General features: G+C 43.9%; 1 protein-coding gene across 1 annotated transcript in view; it reads left to right on the top strand.

Annotated features, from left to right (window-relative positions):
• Itpr2 (inositol 1,4,5-trisphosphate receptor type 2) overlaps positions 1–18,883 on the top strand; it is a 381,718-nt gene that overhangs the window by 251,614 nt on the left and 111,221 nt on the right. The window contains exons 38-43 of the mRNA XM_034511341.2: positions 2,246–2,354; positions 3,044–3,231; positions 9,960–10,143; positions 11,468–11,724; positions 14,742–14,942; positions 17,144–17,254. Coding sequence (XP_034367232.1) covers positions 2,246–2,354; positions 3,044–3,231; positions 9,960–10,143; positions 11,468–11,724; positions 14,742–14,942; positions 17,144–17,254 — 1,050 coding nt within the window. The remainder of the gene's footprint in view (positions 1–2,245; positions 2,355–3,043; positions 3,232–9,959; positions 10,144–11,467; positions 11,725–14,741; positions 14,943–17,143; positions 17,255–18,883) is intronic.

Raw genomic sequence — 18,883 nt, 5'->3', positions numbered from 1 at the left:
GAGAGAGAGAGAGAGAGAGAGAGAAGTTTAATTGGAATCTTAGGCAAGTGAGGTTGGGCTGGAGGAGGTGGGAGTGTGGCAGGCTGCCTGCCCGAGTGTGCAGCAGAGAAAGAGCAGCAGATTGGGAGAGAAGAGCTTGAGAGGGAACCCAACACATGACCCAGGGCAAGTGCCTAGGACCTGGAGACAGAATAACCAAAGTACACAGAGTGAGAGAGACCGAATGGCTGGAGCACCGAGTCCCAGCCCCGGGGAGGGTGTGTGGGATGAGGAGCCGGCACGTGGTGAGCACAGGGAAGGGCAGAGCACCCAGACATGCCTGGGTTTGAGGTCAGAGGACTGAAGTCCATGCTTGTCACCTGTGAGCTGTGTATCTGCAGCCAGTCATTCAAGCTCAGATTCCCTCCCTGGAATATGGAGCGAGGGTCTTCTCAAGAGCACCTCCCCGGGGCGCCTCCCCAGGGGCCTCTCCTCAGGAGCATCTCCTCAGCTCTGGAGAGCCTCCTCAGGAGCAGGGCTAATGCAAGCGAGGGGTATACTTACCCTTTAAATTAATTTCTAGTTAGCATAGAAAATAATGGGTGTCATGTGACATCTTATATGTATTTATTATTATATTTTGTTCACACACCCACACAGTATGCCCTCTTCCTACTGTCTCCTCTCATAGGATCTGTCCCTCCCAACATAGACTCATCTTCATGTTACATATATGTGCATATATGTATATGTATGATATATTTGATTCTAGTCTCTGTATATGAGAGAAACATGGTGTTTTATTTTTCTCCCTTACTTCACATCCCCACCCCCATTTTTTCCTCTCCTAGTAGCAAAGTGTGGAAGACGATCTTTTAAAAATCTGTTTATAAAGCGATATACTGTCCTTTGTCCACTCTCTTCTCAACAAAGCCCAGAGTCTCAGAGTCTGAATGTAATTCACTTTATTTTACGAGGTTTAATTGTTTGAGCCCCACCTTTGTGCCCAGATCTCTCTTACTTCTTTGTGTTTAGTCCCTCTAAGGCCTCACTCAGTTCCTAGGGTGTCTGTTATCTTCTCCCGGCACTACTTAATACTTGGACAACAGCTTTCCGCCTGAGCACACTTAACGTTCATCACATTGATTTAGTCTCTCTCCACCGCCCCGTCTCTGTGTGTGTGTGTGTGTCTGTCTCTCTCTATGTGTATGTGTGTGTCTATCTTTCTCTTTGTGTATGTGTGTATATCTGTCTGTTTCTCTCTCTCTCTCCCTCTCTGTGTGTGTCTGTCTCTGTGTATCTGTGTGTGTATGTGTGTCTATCTCTCTCTCTGTATGTGTGTGCGCTAGCTCTCTCTGTGTATCTGTGTGTGTGTATCTGTCTCTCTCTGTGTGTCTATCTGTCTCTCTGTCTCTCTCTGTATATCTGTTTTTCTCTCTTTTTGTATGTCTGTCTCTCTGTCTCTGTCTCTCTGTATATCTGTTTTTCTCTCTCTTTGTATGTCTGTCTCTCTCTCTCTGTATGTGTATGTGTATCTGTCTCTTTCTCTGTGTCAGTCTGTCTGTCTGTCTGTCTGTCTCTCCCCTCTCTGTATGTGTGTGTGTGTCTATCTATCTCTCTCTCTCCCCCTTCTCTGTATGTGTGTGTGTGGTAGGGGGTCACATGCGTGACACAGCACATGTGTCTAGGAGCTGGTTCACTTCTACCATGTGTGTCCCACGGACCGAATCCGTGGCCAGGCCTGGCTTCAGGTGCTTTTACTCCTGACACATCTCAATGGCCATTGAATATATGTATAAATATTTAGCTAGTTTACAATATTTACATTATGTGTGCATTTCATGTGTGCATGTCACAGCATTCATGTGGAATTTAGAAGATAACCTGTAGGAATCAGGTCCTTCTTCTACCAAGTGCACCCCAGGATTGAAGTCAGGTTTTCAGGCTTGGTGGCAAACTCCCTTACCCACTGAGCCAGCTCCATGGCTCTGCAGTCAGCCTGTATTTAATGTGTACAGCTGATGGGTTTGGGGATAAGGGGACACCTCCACAGTGGATGCCAGGAGGCTCATCATCCCACACACTCTTCACTTATTAATAAAAATAATTTATTGTTGTTATTGGGGTACATTTGCAATTTTCTGAGGAAAATACTAATTTGGTATAAAATGTTCTTATGTTTTTACATCAGATAGAGATGCATTTGGCAGGTTGACATTCTCTACTTTTATTTTAAAAAATGATGACAGATCTCCTTTTCTTCTAGGGTAGCACATTACGGAGAATACTCCTGAATCGGTACTTCAAGGGTGACCATAGCATTGGTGTGAACGGACCTCTGTCAGGAGCCTATGCCAAGACAGCGCAAGTGGGAGGTGAGGCCTCTCGTTTTCCCTGTTTTAGGGTTCCATGGCATGTCTTCATGACAGTGCTACACTTCTGTCTTCCTTAAGTGACACGTGGAAAATATTCACTTAAAACACCAGTGAAAACCTTTGTATAGTTTGGGGTTCACGAATCCACAGATTTGATCATTATAGCGGATTTGCCTTGTGACTCCAGACAATGTGTGACAGTTTCTCAGTTCAAATACTACAAACAAAAAGCTAGTTCCCTTTCATAGGGTATTTTATAAAGATTTATTTATTTTCATTTTATGCATATGTGTTAATGCCTGCATGCATGTCTGTACACCACATGTGTTTTGTGACCGTGGAGGTCAGAAGAGGGCATTGTATCCCTGGGAACTGCAGTTACAGAGGGTTGTGGGCCACTCTGTGGGTACTGGGAAGCAAACCCATGTTCTCTGCAGGACCAACCAGTGCTCTCAACTGCTGAGCCATCTCTGCAGATCTTTCTGGACTACTTTAAGAAAAATATTTAGTGACATTGAATTATATACATGTTGGACATCTCATTAAGATTTCCATTCCTAAAGATTTACATTTGTAAATAAACTTTACAGTGGCATACCCTGTTATGCATTAAGAGCTTGAAAACACTCTGCTATTAAAAACTGTATCTGTAATAAAGGTTGATATTTTTTGTTTTCCCCTGACCACAGGAGGCTTCTCTGGACAGGATTCAGATAAGACGGGGATTTCTATGTCCGATATCCAGTGTTTGCTGGACAAAGAAGGAGCATCCGAACTTGTCATTGACGTCATTGTGAACACCAAAAACGACAGGATCTTTTCCGAAGGCATCTTGCTTGGCATTGCCCTGCTGGAGGGAGGGAACACACAAAACCAGGTAGGTACTCTTCTGTCACTCCAGGTGTTTGGGTTGTCATTGCTACTTTTTAAAAGATAATTTTTGTTTTTGAGAATTTCATACAATGTGTTTTGTTACACATTCCTTAACTCTTCACATTCCCACCCCACCTCCCTACCCCCCAACTTCCTGCCTCCCCTCCCCCAATCCTAATAAACTCTGCACTGCCCAGATTTGTGCTTCCCAGATACCCCTGGGTGCAGAGCCATCTTCTAGACCATGGTTAACCTACCAGGGGTAGGTTAATCCCCTTAAAGAAAACTGATGCTCCCTCCCCCAGGCCCCAGAACACATCTGTAGACCCCGCCCCCCAGCCAGGGCTGAGGGCTGCAAGCCCCTTCCTGCTCCATGTTGGGACATTTACTGGCTCCATCAAGTGCCTGCCACAATTTGCTATGAGCTCCAGTGCTGTCCTGTTGGGTCCAGAAGATGTTGTTTTTCAGTAATCTTCTCTGACCTCTGACTCTTACAGTCTTAACTGTTTCTTACTGGCTTGTTGAAGAAACCAAGGGAAAGTATTCTTTTAGCTTCTCCTTGTTGGCAACCCCTCCCCAAACAGCAAACAAACAGTCACCCCAATCACATTTCTGTCATGAATTTATCGGAGGTGCCACGGAAATGATAGGGCTTCTCGGTTACTCTAGGCAGAGCATCCTTGGAAGCTCACCGTGCACTGCAGCAAGAGCCAGCCACCATCACAGTGGGAGCTGTGCTCACATACACACCAAGGATCTGACTCTGTCCTGCCTGCACTCCTGTGCCTGGGAGACCCCTGCCAGGTTTCTCTTGGATCCTCTGTGCCCAATAGTGTTGAGTCCTGAGCTGCCCCACTTTGGGTGGCCAAAATGTTATGGCCCTTTCCGCTCCACGCTTGGGGGCCAAAATGTCCCGGACGGCTCTGCTGCTTCGGTCCATGGGTCAGGGTCGAGAGAGAGAGAGAGAGAGAGAGAGAGAGAGAGAGAGAGAGAGAGAGGAAGGATAAAGGGGAAGAGACACGAAGAATGGAGACAAGACAGAGGTTCTGAACAAGTCTCAAGTCTCATTTATTGAAGAGAAATCTGGGGTATTTATAGGCTTTTGCCACATGCCTTGTAGGCCTGTGAATATGACTTAAGCCTTACAGGCGTGTATAGCGTGGATAGCACGTGGATAGCACGTGGATAGCACGTGGATAGCACGTGGATAGCACGTGGATAGCACGTGGATAGCACGTGGATAGCATGTGCACTGCATGCTTTGCAGGCGTGGATACCACATGTACCTTGCAGCTGGGGGCAGTAAACAGCAAAACAAGATATGTGGGATATCAGAGTGTGCTCAGCTGTTGTAGGCTGTTGAAAAACAAGTCTCACGTCAGGGTATATGGCTCAAGATGGCTGCAAAGCTGATAGCTGCTTTCTAGCCGCTTTCTGCTAAAAGTCGGCTCCCAACACAACAGTGTGAGCTCCGGAGACTTCCCAGAGAGCACTTCTGAGCTTTCTGGCTCACTGCTCACTCACCTAACCTTCCTGCATCCTCCTAGGCCAGTGGAGGTAATGCATAGCTGCAGCTGGCTAGAAATTCCCAAACCCCTTGGCCCCATCAGGGCAGGCAGACTGAGAACTAGGGCATTTTGCTTTAGCTTGTCACCACATACAATCAATAGCTGGAGCTTTGCGGTGTGAGAAACCTGTGTGACAGCAGGAGCTTTAGGAACAAAGGCCTCAGGGGCAGTAGAAAGACACCAGTGTGCACTGGCCTTGAACTGGTGTCTCTAGCAACTGTCACCTGACTGCATTTTTAGAGTTCCCTGGACCACAGAGGTCATCCCAGGGGATCACTTCATCCTCTCATGGATGCTGAGCAAGCTTCACTTGTCTGGAGGAAGCCAGCCCCAGGGGAGCCACAGGTCACTGTTTTAGATGCCAGCACACCATTCTCAAGGCCCATTCCTTAGTCTTAGTTCCTCCATGTTTCTGTGGCACCGATCACTGGGAAAGTTTTTGTTCTTCTGGAACCTTTATTACCTGGCTCCTGGAACTCCCTCTCTCTCTGGCTCCCCGTCCAGCCTCCTGTTATGCTAAAGCTCCTCTCCCGGATGTACTGCTTCTTCCTAAGACTGGCACTGTGCCTTCTGGTTGTCTCACCAAAACCGGAAAGTCAGTCTTGGCTGTGACTGATCACCCTGACTCCCTGTTGACCATCCCTTGATGAAAAACCTGAGTGGTTTTGCTCCTCTGATATCTCTCATCCCTAACCCTTCAATCCCAGCTTCTCAGACCTTCCTCACGGGTCCCTTGAATTCACTGTCCCGTGAGCACGGTCTTTCATTTGCCTTTTCTCTGACATTCTCTCTGCTGCCTCCCATGACATCTTTAATAACACTGTTACACCTCTGTTTCACGTCTCGCCCTCCAGTAAAGCCAGACCCCCTGCTGGAGACCGGGAACTTCTGAGTGCAGGTTCTTCTCCAGCTGTACCTCTCCTTCTATCTGTGCCCTCCTTTGCTGTCTCTCTTTGTAGTTCCCCAGGGATGTCATGCTGGTTCTCCTGCTTCTCAGTGGCTCCTCTCAGAACTGTTTTCAGCCCCTTGTCCCATTGGGCAGACCTGACTGCTAGTTGCTCCATGACCTTGCTGTGGCCTGCAGATGTTCTGGGGTGTCTCTATCATGTCACTGTGCCCCTCCAGGTGTGCTCCAGATTCCATCCTGTCAATTATAAATTCTTGAAGGTTTAGAACACATCTTCTCTGTGCTGTTGGTGTTTGGAAGTCTCTAATGCATAGTAACTGTTCAGTGGTGGGTATGTTTACAAGAGATTGGTTGGTCTTGAGGAAGCCTTCTTGTCTAGCTGAGCACGTGGCACCTGCTCCCTGGTGTGCCTCACAGCAACGCTTTCTGGATTGGTGCCTTCTTTCTCTCTCTCTCTGCTTTATTGTTGGCCTTACACTGTGTCTCTTCAGTTAATTTTCAACATTTTTTAATGTATGTGTGGGGTGACACCCCACTTTTTATTTTTGTGGTCCTTTATAGCCATCTAAAACACACACAGGCAAACACAAACACATACACACACAAAGACACACAGACACAAACACCCACTCAGAGACACACAGACACAAACACACACACAGACAACACACACACACACACACACACACACACACACACACACACACGCACACGGCTGGTTACCAGCCTGTAATCCCAGTTACTTGAGAGGTTGATGCAGAAGACCACACATTCAAGGAAGCCTGAGCTACAGAGTAAGCTCAAGGCCAGTGTGGTGAACTTAATGGTAGTTGGTCTCTATAGTAGCTCAGTGGTAAGCATGTGTGTAGAATTTCTGAGGCCAATCTCTTATGCACTATCAGAACAAAGAAGCAAATAAAACTCACATATATCGATTGATGAAACAGCATAAATATGCACATAACAGTCCTCTCGTGGATTAACAAGACTTCATTCCCTAGCTTCTGCTGTTTTGGTTTCTGATTTAGGTACACTATGGTGTCCCCAGATATCAGTGTGTGCTTTAGGAAGTCTAGATTAGACCAGATGAATCTGCCTTCCCCTTTAGTGACTCAGATGTGTCCCTCCCTGTGTCACTTCCCTGTGTCACTTGCTATTGCTGTGATAGACGCCATGACCAAAACAACTCACAGAAGGAAGAGCTCACAGCTCCAGAGGGAGAGTCCATAATAGTCTGGGTGACAGCAAGTGGCTGGAGCAGGAAGCTGAGAGGTCACATCTCCATCCTCACACAGGAAAACAAAGAAAATTGGATGTGGGGTGGGAGGGATACAGACCTTAGAGTCCCCTGACCTCATGCCATACTTTCTCCAGTAAGGCTCCAAATTCTGATGCTCCATAACCTTACAAGCAGCAGTGCTGGCTGGGGATTAAGTGTTCAAATGTACAAGCTTACAGGGGACATTGTCATGTCACTCACTTCCCCAGACTCCTGCCAATCCCATAGGAATTTTACACATTTAAAAAGATTCACCTTTATTTCTGTGTATGTTGGGTGCCTGCATGTATGTAAGCATTCCACATGTATGTAGTGCCTGTGGAGACCAGAAGAAGAACTTAGATCCCTGGAGATACAGAGCGCTGTGTGCCTCCACGCGGGAGCTAAGACCTGAACTAGGGTCCTCTGTAAGAGCAACACGTGCTCCTAACCACTGAGCCATCTCTCCAGCCCTGAGTTTCATAGTCTTTAGTGACCAGTGTTTCACTTTCCAGTTGATGAGCTGTCTAACCACTGTTCTTCTGAACCAGAGTGAACCCCTTTCTTACTCTGTGAGCTACTTCTTGTGCCCAGTATACTTGATTAGATGTGGACAGGTGGAGGTGGGTAGAAGTCATAACTTCAAATACTAATAATGGGAAAAATAAAATCTAGGCATTGTGGTTCACTGTAATCCCAGGACTCTGGAGGCTGAGCCAGGAGAATCACTTTGAGGCTAACCTGAGCCATAGAGTAAAACACTGTCTCGAAAAAGGGGGAGGGAATAAAATACAACATAAAGGCTCCTGAGTACCAGGAACTATTCTTACATACATTAGTTTGGCCAATCCTCAAACAGCCTGTGATATAATGTGTATAATGGGATTTACTCTCTGCTCTCTGGCTCCAGATTCTGCACCCCTAGCCACAATAAATCTGTGTATCCCTAGGAGGAGCACTGGCTACCATCCTATGTATGTGAGCCTTTGTCTTTCTCAATGGGATGACTACTTACAGTTACCAACTTGACATAATCTAGAACCACCTGGAGAGAGTCTCAGTGAGGATTGGTCTAGATAAGGTTAGCCTGTAGATATGCCTGAGGGGGGAGGATCTGCCCACTGTGAGTGGCACCATTCCCTAGGCAGGGGATCTGAACCATATAAGAGTAGAGTGCGGACCACAAAGCAAGCTGAGAACAAGCGCATTTGATTCATTACTGATTATGGATATGCTATGCCCAAGGCCCTCAAACTCTCACTTCTGCGACTTTCTTGCTATGCTTATATCTAACCTAGAAATGTGAGCAAAGGAGCCCTGGCTCTCCCAAGCTTCTCTTGGCAGGGTGATTTATCATAGCCACTGGAAAGGAAGCTAACACACTAGCCGTCATTTCATTACCTTAGCCCTGTCCTTTACTATTTTCTGTCCCATCTTCTCCTCGCCAATGGGGCAGATTCTCCCTCTAAAGCTTACTTCCTCTACATCCTTTGCTTTGGCTCCTGCAGAAAGCCCCAGAGTTTCTTCTGACACCCCTTGTGGTCCATAGTGTTGACTAACCCATGAAACATATGTGTTCATCCCTTCCCCAACACAGTTCTGCACTGTAGGGTTTGGTTTGTAGAAAGTATCGTGTATATAAATACTTTATATCCGGTGCTGCAGCACCTGGCTTATGTAATATGTGGCCGATCCCTCTGCTTCACAACATCTCATTCTTTCTCATCAATGCAACGTACATGGAGTGAGAGCACTCTGCCCATCACACTGTTGGGCTGGAAGTATCCGCGACAGGGTAGGTGTGAACGAATCCCCCCCCCCAACTACAAACTTTGTCTTAACAGAGCTGCAACATCCCCCTGAGTTCCTCACTAACGAACGTGTTACCCGCTCGCTTCACCTCCCAGCCACGTTATATTAAAAAGATTAGAGCTCAAACATCAGCTTAATTTGTAGGACCACAGAGGTCTGTGGATGCCGCCTGTATCCCACAAGCCGTGGGCACCAGCTAGACTGTTCCAGTGCGGTTGCCATGGTTACTGTGGGCTTTTTTTTTCCAGTCCTGCTCCTATACAAGGTTGCTAGCCCCTTGCTTAGGAGTGTCCCCTAACAGACATGAAGCTGACACTTATATCAATATCTTACTATTGAGATCTTAAAATTTCCCCACCCACTTAAATTACATCTCTTCTGGAGTGTATCCCTCCACCATCTCCTGTCAGCTCCTCTGGATTCTTTATAACGTTATTACATCTTACCACACATTTGATCTTAAACGCTTTCTGCATCATTATTGATGGTAAGCTAGAGTTTATTTGCAGCTGCTTCTCCCCTAGACTGCATATAAAGCATCATAATTTATGAAGTAGCCAAACAACTTAATACCCATTTACCAGTGGATTCCCATGAGTGAGGTTGTCATGGTAACACAACCTAAATTAAATTTACTCTCAGTTAGACACAAGAAAAAAAATATCGTTCTCACCTAACAGGGAGTCACTACTTATCCAGGATACTCATAAGTGAGTGGCGTGTCTCACGTTGGGGCTGCAGACTCATGTGGATAAGAATATGTCCACTTTCTCTTCTTGCTTTGTCTCTAGCAACAATATAGTACCCAATACATAATAGACGTTCAATAAATGTGTATTAGACCAACGCATGGCTTTATAATACATCAGACTAAAAGAATTACTTAATATGACAACTTACTATACTCTTACAATTAAAAAATGTAGATGTAGGAAAGATGTATCAAATAGAATATAAAATGTTAGATTTTAGTGCAAGATGCTAGGTAAACTCTCGCCGTTATTTTTAATAAGGTGGAAAGTATTATTAGTACATAATAAATGGAATGAGAAACCGGAAGCCTGTACATTTTGTGGGACAAAAGCAGCACACCATGTACTTTTATCTATAAGGCCTCTGCTGATTTCAGAATAAAGCACCATTTCTTGCCTCAGGGACTGACACTTTAAACTCTGCTTTCTCTGCAGAGTTCTTTCTACCAGCAGTTGCATGAACAAAAAAAGTCAGAGAAATTCTTCAAAGTCCTTTATGATCGGATGAAGGCTGCTCAGAAAGAGATCAGATCCACGGTGACTGTCAACACCATAGACTTAGGGAGCAAGAAGAGAGACGAGGAGAGTGACCTCATGGCCCTGGGCCCTCGGATGAGAGGTGAGGACCTTCCTGGGTACCTGGGGGAGTGGCATGAGGGAAGGAAGTAATGAGGTATTTGATTCTCAGGTAGCTTTATCATCATCTTGCTTCTTGGGGTTTAATTGTCCCTTGTGCTTCCTGTGTGGCCTTCCATCTATAAAGGACTTTGGTTGTGGGTTTGACCCTAAAATAGCTCTTCAGGACCAAACTAAACTGGAGTGTAATCGGTGTAGAAGCAATGGTCAGTGTGAAAGACATTTGAATTCATTGTCCGAGCACAGAAATTAAACTCCAAGGACAGAATTTATAGCGTTTGTATTTGAAATAACCAAGTTATTGTCAGTTAAATACAAACCATAGAGATGTTATCATTTTGCAATTTATCATTTTTCCCATGAGATCTGTAGGAATTCTTAAGTGTGCACACATGTTTGTTGATACATTCTGTTCTCTCTGTGTGTGCCACACATCTGTGGGTGGTGTCAGAAGATGGTGTCAGATCCCCTGAAGCTGGAGTTACAGGAGGTGATGAACAGCCTAACATGGGTGCTGGGGACTGAACTACATCCTTTGGAAGAGCAGCAAGGGCTCTTAACCACTAGCTCTCTGTACTAGAAGGTTTTCGTTAATACATATCTAGATATAACTGGGAAGAGGGAATGTTAATTGTGAAGATGTCCCCATAACATTGGCCTGTATACAAGTCTGTGACCCATCAGTGACCCATGTGGAAGGGCCAAACCTATTGTGGGTGGTGCCTCTGCTGGGCATTGGGCTGGTGGACCTGGGTTCTGTAAGAAAGCAGGCTGAGAAAGCTGGTAAGCGGTGTTCCTCTACGACCCCTGCTTCAGTTCCTGCCTCCAGGTTCCTGTCTTGAGTTCCTGCCCTGACTCCCCTTGTGGATAGATTTGGGAGTTGTAAGGTGAAGTAAACCCTTGTCTCCCCAAGTTACTTTTGGTTACAGTGTTTTATCATAGCAACAGAAAAGCAACTAACATACCACCTCTAACATACTTAACATACCGCCAAAGGTATGCCCTTTGGTGTATACCTGTAAAGTCATTTGTACATGTTTGTACATGTGCTTCTGTGTCTTTGTGATATGCTTTCATACGTCTGAAATTGGCTAAGTATTTAGACCTTTTCTTCTGCTCACTGTGTTAACCTTTCAGCTGTTACTCAACTTTCAGGAAATTATTGAACCTCTTGTTAGGTAATTTTAAAATTTGGTTGTGGATAATTTTGGATCCCTATGGCTGTTGGGTTTTTATTTTTCTTTAGTCAGAAAAAAATGAAAGAGAAGGAAATTAGTTCAGAAATACAGCCACTGCTTGCTTTTCAGTAAGAGACTCATCGCTACATTTGAAAGAGGGAATGAAAGGGCAGTTAACGGAGGCCTCTTCTGCCACATCCAAAGCATATTGTGTGTACAGAAGAGAAATGGACCCAGAAATAGACATGATGTGCCCGGGACAGGAAGTGGGAAGTGCAGAGGAAAAGTCTGCAGAGGAAGTTACCATGAGTCCGGCCATCACCATCATGAGGCCCATCCTCAGGTTCCTGCAGTTACTGTGTGAGAATCACAACCGGGAGCTTCAGGTACTTCCTGTACTATGTGTGTGTGCATGAGCGTGTGCATGTGTGCATGCGTGTGTGCGTGCCTGTGTGTGTGTGTGTGTGTGTGTATGTATGAATGCTGAGGCCAGTGGCTCTGAGTAGCCCAATTCAAGGGAAACTAATAAGTAGTTTTGAAGAGAATTCTAGAGAAACCATCAACAAAGACACCAAAACCCGGTTGAGATGGAAGGAGTAAAGGCAAGAGGGAATTCTTTGCACATTAAAGCCCCAAATACCCAAATCTACACACTGTCTCTCTGTGGTCCAGATCTCATGTCTTGTGGGCCCAGTGAGCACCATCTACTACTCCCCTGTAGTGTTTGTTCAAAGAGATCATCTTTGTCTCCTCTGCCTTTCACAGTTTTAGGCTCGGGTATTTATGTCTTTTTCAATCCATAGTTTTTGAAAACAATTTTGAGTATATTGTACGTTTCATTAGAAACAAAGTAATATAAGGAATTTTTAAAATAAATTTTATATATATTTTTAAATTATTCACTTTATATCCTGCTCACTGCCCACCCCCAGTCACCCCCTCCCACAATCCTTTCCTCCTCACTCTTACCCTTCTCCTCTGGGTGGGTGTGGACCCTCAGGTATCCCTTCATCTTGGCACCTCAAGTCTCTGCAAGGCTAAGCGTCCCCTCTAAAGGAATTTTTTTTTATAACAGTGAAAGTTGCTTACCAAATTAACATAGTCCACATCATAATACCTCCACCACTACCATTCCCTCTGTCAGACGGATGGACTAGGGCTGCCTACTTTGACTACCTTTCTGTCATTATTTGTATTCCCTGCCTATGACAGACACCATAGCAAGGGCACACAGAAAGAACAATTGTGACTGACCTGGCTGAGGGAGAGTGGAATGCTCGCTTGAAGAGACTGCATTTGGCAGAGTGGTTCCAAGAAGGACTGTCTCCCTGGCCTTACCAGCTTTGCCATTCTACTAGCTAACATAGCTAACATAGCTAACATAGCTAACATAGCTAGCATAGCTAGCATAGCTAACATAGCTAACATAGCTAACATAGCTAACACATAGCTAACATAGCTAACATAGCTAACATAGCTAACATAGCTAACATAGCTAGCATAGCTAACATAGCTAACATAGCTAACATAGCTAACATAGCTAACATAGCTAACATAGCTAACACATAGCTAACATAGCTAACATAGCTAACAACATAGCTAACATAGCTAACATAGCTAACATAGCTAACATAGCTAACATAGCTAACATAGCTAACATAGCTAACATAGCTAACATAGCTAACATAGCTAACATAGCTAGCATAGCTAGCATAGCTAACATAGCTAACATAGCTAACATAGCTAACATAGCTAACATAGCTAGCATAGCTAACATAGCTAACATAGCTAACATAGCTAACATAGCTAGCATAGCTAACATAGCTAACATAGCTAACATAGCTAGCATAGCTGGGAAATGGTTTTGTTAATGATTCTAGTGACCTGGCTGAGGTTTCCACAGTGGATCCTGCCTGGGATTAGAATGCTGTCTATGTCAGTGAGATGTCCCGGGGCTAATGGTGCGGGGTGTGCCTCGTGTGGACAGGCTGGGCATAGCTTAGATCAAGCTTCTGTAGGGTGTGCCCGCCGGCTCGTTCTCACCCACAGACCCTGACAGTGTAGGACAGGGATGAGCAGAGTAGACAGAATAATATCTGACTTTATGTTTACCCATGAAAGTGTGGTTCACTTCCTTATAGAACCTTGTCTTTCTCAGTGTCGATAAGAAGAGCAAATAGCAAAAACAAATCAAAATAAATAAATAGATGCCTGCAAATACATTAAAACAAGAACTTTCTCTCTCTCTGTTTTTTCATGTTCTTTCCTTAGTCTTATTCCTCAAAGGAAGTGCACTAATAACAGATTGGATTTGTGTTTCTAGAAAATTCTGTGCACAAATAGACACTGATTTGTGCATGTAAACCTTATTTCTGTTCGCGAGAATATACGTTCTATAGCGTCTACCTTTTCATTTAGTCGCTTGTTACATCGCCACAGTACTTACTGCTTGGCAATGCTTAGCACACACATGGAAGCTTTTCCTAAGAGCCAAACCCATCACACTGCCAGCAGAGGCAAGGCTCCAGCCGTTGCTGGCCACTCTCTGTGCTAACGGGCAGTGAGCAGCAGATCTCTTTAGTGTGCGTATACACAGATTTAGGACCGTTTACTGCAATACGTGTGGGGCTTTCATGTTGCCCCTCCCATGATCCTACTCACACTGCACCGTGACAGGCAGGGTGGTCAGGGACGCTTCACATGGAAGTTGGACTCCGCCTCCATGAACATCCTGTTTCCCTTTTCCTTTCTTCTTCTCACACTTGCTTCTGCCCTCTGTAGCTTTCCAATGATGACTGCAGGGCGGGGTCTGGCATGACTTGTTCAGATGAGTACTTTTGCCAGGACCCAAGGAGAGGGACTTCTCTACTTTAAGAGGACCTTAGTGAGTCGACACTTAAACACTATTTAATTTTAAATCATTTTAAAGTTACCTTGAGAAATAATGAGTCTGATTATGATATTTTCATACACATGATTATGCTTGGTCATAGTCACACCCCATTATGACCCCTCATTACTCCTCTCTTTTGCTGGTCACCTTCCAGCCCCCAAATTGTCCCACTTTCTTATGACCAATTGAATTCCGTACTGGCAGGGAATCTTATTGACTAACACACAGACAGACAGACAGACAGACAGACAGACACATACACAAACACAGACAAGACAGACACACAGACACAGACAGACACACACAAACACAGACAAGACAGACAGACACACAGACACAGACAGACAGACACAGAGACAGACAGACACACACACACACACACAGAGAGAGAGAGAGAGAGAGAGAGAGAGAGAGAGAGAGAGAGAGAGAGAGAAACGGAGCATGACCAGCACCCCCACTTCCCTATGTTTTGCTTTCAGTCTTTCAGTTATATTTTATTTCACCTTGCAGAACTTCTTGAGGAACCAGAACAACAAAACAAACTACAACCTTGTCTGTGAAACGCTTCAGTTTCTGGACTGCATCTGCGGAAGTACCACAGGGGGCCTAGGCCTGCTGGGGCTCTACATCAATGAGAAGAACGTAGCTCTGGTCAACCAGACTCTGGAGAGCTTGACCGAGTACTGCCAGGGCCCGTGCCATGAGAACCAGGTAACCAAGACAGTAGAGCTTCGTGGGACAGGAGCTGTCATGCAGGGGCAGTGTGCCAGGCTAGGCATGGAGCCCACCTCACATGCTGGTGAAGCCTTTTTGCTTGCTCTGACAGACGCAGCTGCTTTTCTCACAGAATATGCAAAGGCTGAAGTGTAGACTAGCACATAGTAGGCTACATTTTAAATTGCATTGTAAATATTTAAGATAAAAAGAGTTACTGAAAGAAGGGTAAGGTTGTATTTCTTCCCAGTGTTGAGTTTTTCTCTATACGGAATCTCTCCAGTTGTGTGGCGTTGACTCGCTGTGGATTTGGCTCCAATTCAGTATGTACATGTTGTGGGGCATAATATCCATGCTATACATACTTGGCTAGCTTATGAAGTGGGTCTCATGGCTGTCATCTTGCTGATAAATGACTTCAGACTCAGAGATCAGCTCAGAGATGGCAGCACCCTGAGACACTGCAAAGACAGTTGGAGAAAAGCTACAGGCTTTCCGAGCCCAAACAATGTACCATTTTGATTTTGGTGCACATGCACATGTGAGAGACCCAAAATTAATCCTGGTTCCCAGAATGCTTTGCTCTGCTCTAAGGACACATTATGGGAGAAGACAGGACAGAAGATATAGGGGAGAAAAGGGAGTAATGTCATCTGACATTCTTAGAAGTGTTTAGTAGCCACAAAACATCTTAGAACAGGCAAGGTTCAGAGGCAGAGACTCCATGTCAAACATTTCTGGACATAAATTTTAAAGATGTGATTTATATGAAACATCAATGGTTGTTGTAGAAAGAAAATGTGAAAAAGTCAGCTTTTCTATTGCTGATTATATGACTGCACACACACACACAGTTTCTCTGTGCACACATACACACAACATACATCTGTGGGTCCCTATGATGCAAACATGTTGGTCATTATCATAATGGTGTCGTTTTCTTCTCTGCAATGTATTTATGACAGTAAAAGAGTTTGTACATGTTTTCCCTTCATTTTCAAGACTATATTTTAGTTTTCCTACCACAGTGATAAAGCTGTTCTTGACTGTTGATTTAAAGCCAAGGTAAAGTGCACAAATTCACAGCTTGGGTTGGCTGATAAAATTCCGTCTCTAAAATAGAAAATATACATTCATATATATATATATATATATATATATATATATATATATATATATCTATCTTTCATATTTTACCATGTTGTGAAAAGTCTGTCAGAATGTCTCCTACTTTGTGGTGGAACTGAGCTTTTAAAGTCCTAAATCCAAGAAAGTTCTCTGAGGAAAAACTTGTAATAAAACAGCATACCTTACCAAGATAATTCCCTATGCTCTGAAAATTCTCTGAAGGTCTTTGAGAAAGTTCTAGAAAGATTTGAAACAGATTCCCTTTGGTTTTGGCAGATGTTTTCATGAGCAGAAAAGCCTCAAGACAATGTCAGTGTTGGATAGGAATACCTTTCCTCTGCACAGATGTCCGTGTATGAAGAAGTGATAGGAGGCCCAGGCCAAGCCATCCTATTGCCTGGGGCTACCCTTTCTTATGTGACTCACCAGGGTTTCAGTTCCTCAAGCTGCATGGGTGGCTTGGTAGCCTGGTCCCATAAATGTGGCCTTCATGCTGCTCCCATCAAATGAAGCTCGAAACCTCGGCACACTGGACCTTCACCCCCAGAGCAGGCACATTGCTTTCTCTGGGCATGTTTGTACTTTGCTCAATCACATCCGTCTACAAAAAAAAAAAAAAAAAAAAAAAAAAAAGTTCAAGAATCCTATCGCTTTCCCACCACCTAGCATACACAGGGGCCTCTGCTCTATGTGTCTTATGAAGTTTATATACAAATCTCCCCTCTCCTTGTGTTCTTAAGTTGATCATACCTTAAAATTCAGATTAAGGATCTTTTTTTGTATTGGCGTGTCTGCTGAGATTTAATGCCCAGTAGAGTTTTAATTTACTCACTCATCTTTGAAATTCTGCAGTTCTTCACGTCAAAGACAGGTGTTTTCCATGGTGTGTTACTATTCTGCACATGAAGGCATTTACCAATACCAGTCAATTAACAGACCCTATCCAAAAATCTAATTTGAATCTCCATCCAACAATGTCTGTACATGATATTAAAGTTTCAAGTCTGTTTTACTATTTCTAGTGTTTGGTCAGAGATAGCATGTCATTTTACAAACATCTCCTTTTCTAGACCTGCATTGCCACTCATGAATCGAATGGAATTGATATCATCATCGCCTTGATTCTTAATGACATCAACCCTCTGGGCAAGTACAGAATGGACTTGGTGCTGCAGCTGAAGGTAGCGTGACTGGCACTTGCCATGTACAGCTTCTGGTCACAGTGAATTCTAAGTCATCAAGCCATCGTACCAAACAAGATGCCACTATTGTTTCAGGTGGCTGACGGGAAAGGGTAGTGAACTCACAAGACACTTGGCTGTGTGTCAGGGAAAGCATGGTCCACCTGCAGGTCACAATCACGTGTGAGGTTCTATGCTAGAGAGGCTGAAGCAGCCCCTAAGCTCTTTTAATTTTCTATTTTTTCTTTACAGACAGAGGTGAAAGGGTTCTGGATATACTTTATTATAAAAGTCTGGAGAGCTCAGGGATACAAGGCACATACCTAAACACAATAAGGGCAATATATAGCCACCCAATAGCCAACATCGAATTAAATGGAGAGAAACTTGAAGCAGTTCCATTATTCAGGGACAAAAGAAAGCTACCCACTCTCTCCATATCCATTCAGTATACTGCTTGACATTTCATCTAGAGCAACAAGAAAACTAAAGGAGATAAAGAGGATACAAATTGGAAAGGGAGAAGTGAAAGTAGCTATTCACAGATGATGTAATAGTATCCGGGAACTCCTACAGCTGATAAACACCTTCAGCAAAGGCTGGATACAAAACTAACTCAAGAAGGACCATTTAATTTTTATTGATTTAAGTAGCACAATTTATTCAAGCATATGGCAGTCGGATACATCAAGCTGCATCTAAAGCAACAAATGTGACTGCTTCTCTTGAGATACTTTAAATATGGTTTTATACTTAAAGACTAAAGTGAGTATATATTTTTTAAAGATAAAGATTTTGTATATATTATTGCCTGAAAAGAGCATCTGTGAGACAGAATGATATCTGCTGGCAGGTTTGGGAGCACTCATGAGATAAAACGCTTTCATACGTTGTTTGTGTAACACTGATTCCTGGACTGGATGGCTTAATTATCCACGATTCTGGTAATATACCTTCAGTGTAATATAGCACTATAAATATAGCACTGTGTGACATAATATATTTTGAATGTAATATTATACAAACTACAGTCTTAAATACACTTGATACAAGTTTCTAAAATGTCTGTATTGTTCTTCAATTGTTCTGCTCTGTGAATGCAAAGTGCCAGGTTCGTTAAGAGGTGGGGTGTTTGTGTTTTGTTTAAGAAGAATCTGGCTTCCACGGAAGGAAAATCCCTTGCTAACAGGAGTACTGGTACTGGTACTGTTTTTTTTTTTTTTTTCCTTCAGTATAACCAGGCTCATGGACTTCCCAAATTGGTTCAGATTTCAGGGGGTCATTTGCAAGATTTCTTTCTATTCTCGGAAAATATGAGAAAGAAAATTTGTTAAAAGCAACACATTGCCGATGGCGTTCAGAAACTGGATGCGTTTTAAAGCTTCTTTTCTATTGGCTCTACAGGTTGTGGCTCATTAGAGGACACAGCCTGCATTGCCGAGGTTACCGCTGAGTTCTGTGGGGGTCTGCTCACACAGCTCTAAGGATTCACCATTTCTTCTAGTTCCTATGCTTTAGGTTTTAAGGCATATTGTTTGGACCCTAGATTATGAAAGTAGACTGTAGGATTTGAAATATCTGTAAAATATGAAAATAGTACAGAAAAAAAAAGGAATCTGACTCCCCTCA

Source organism: Arvicanthis niloticus, chromosome 9 (genome assembly GCF_011762505.2).
Source record: "Arvicanthis niloticus isolate mArvNil1 chromosome 9, mArvNil1.pat.X, whole genome shotgun sequence".
Taxonomy (NCBI): domain Eukaryota; kingdom Metazoa; phylum Chordata; class Mammalia; order Rodentia; family Muridae; genus Arvicanthis; species Arvicanthis niloticus.
The sequence above is the reverse complement of the archived record's forward strand: the minus strand, read 5'-3'. Positions and strand labels throughout refer to the sequence as shown.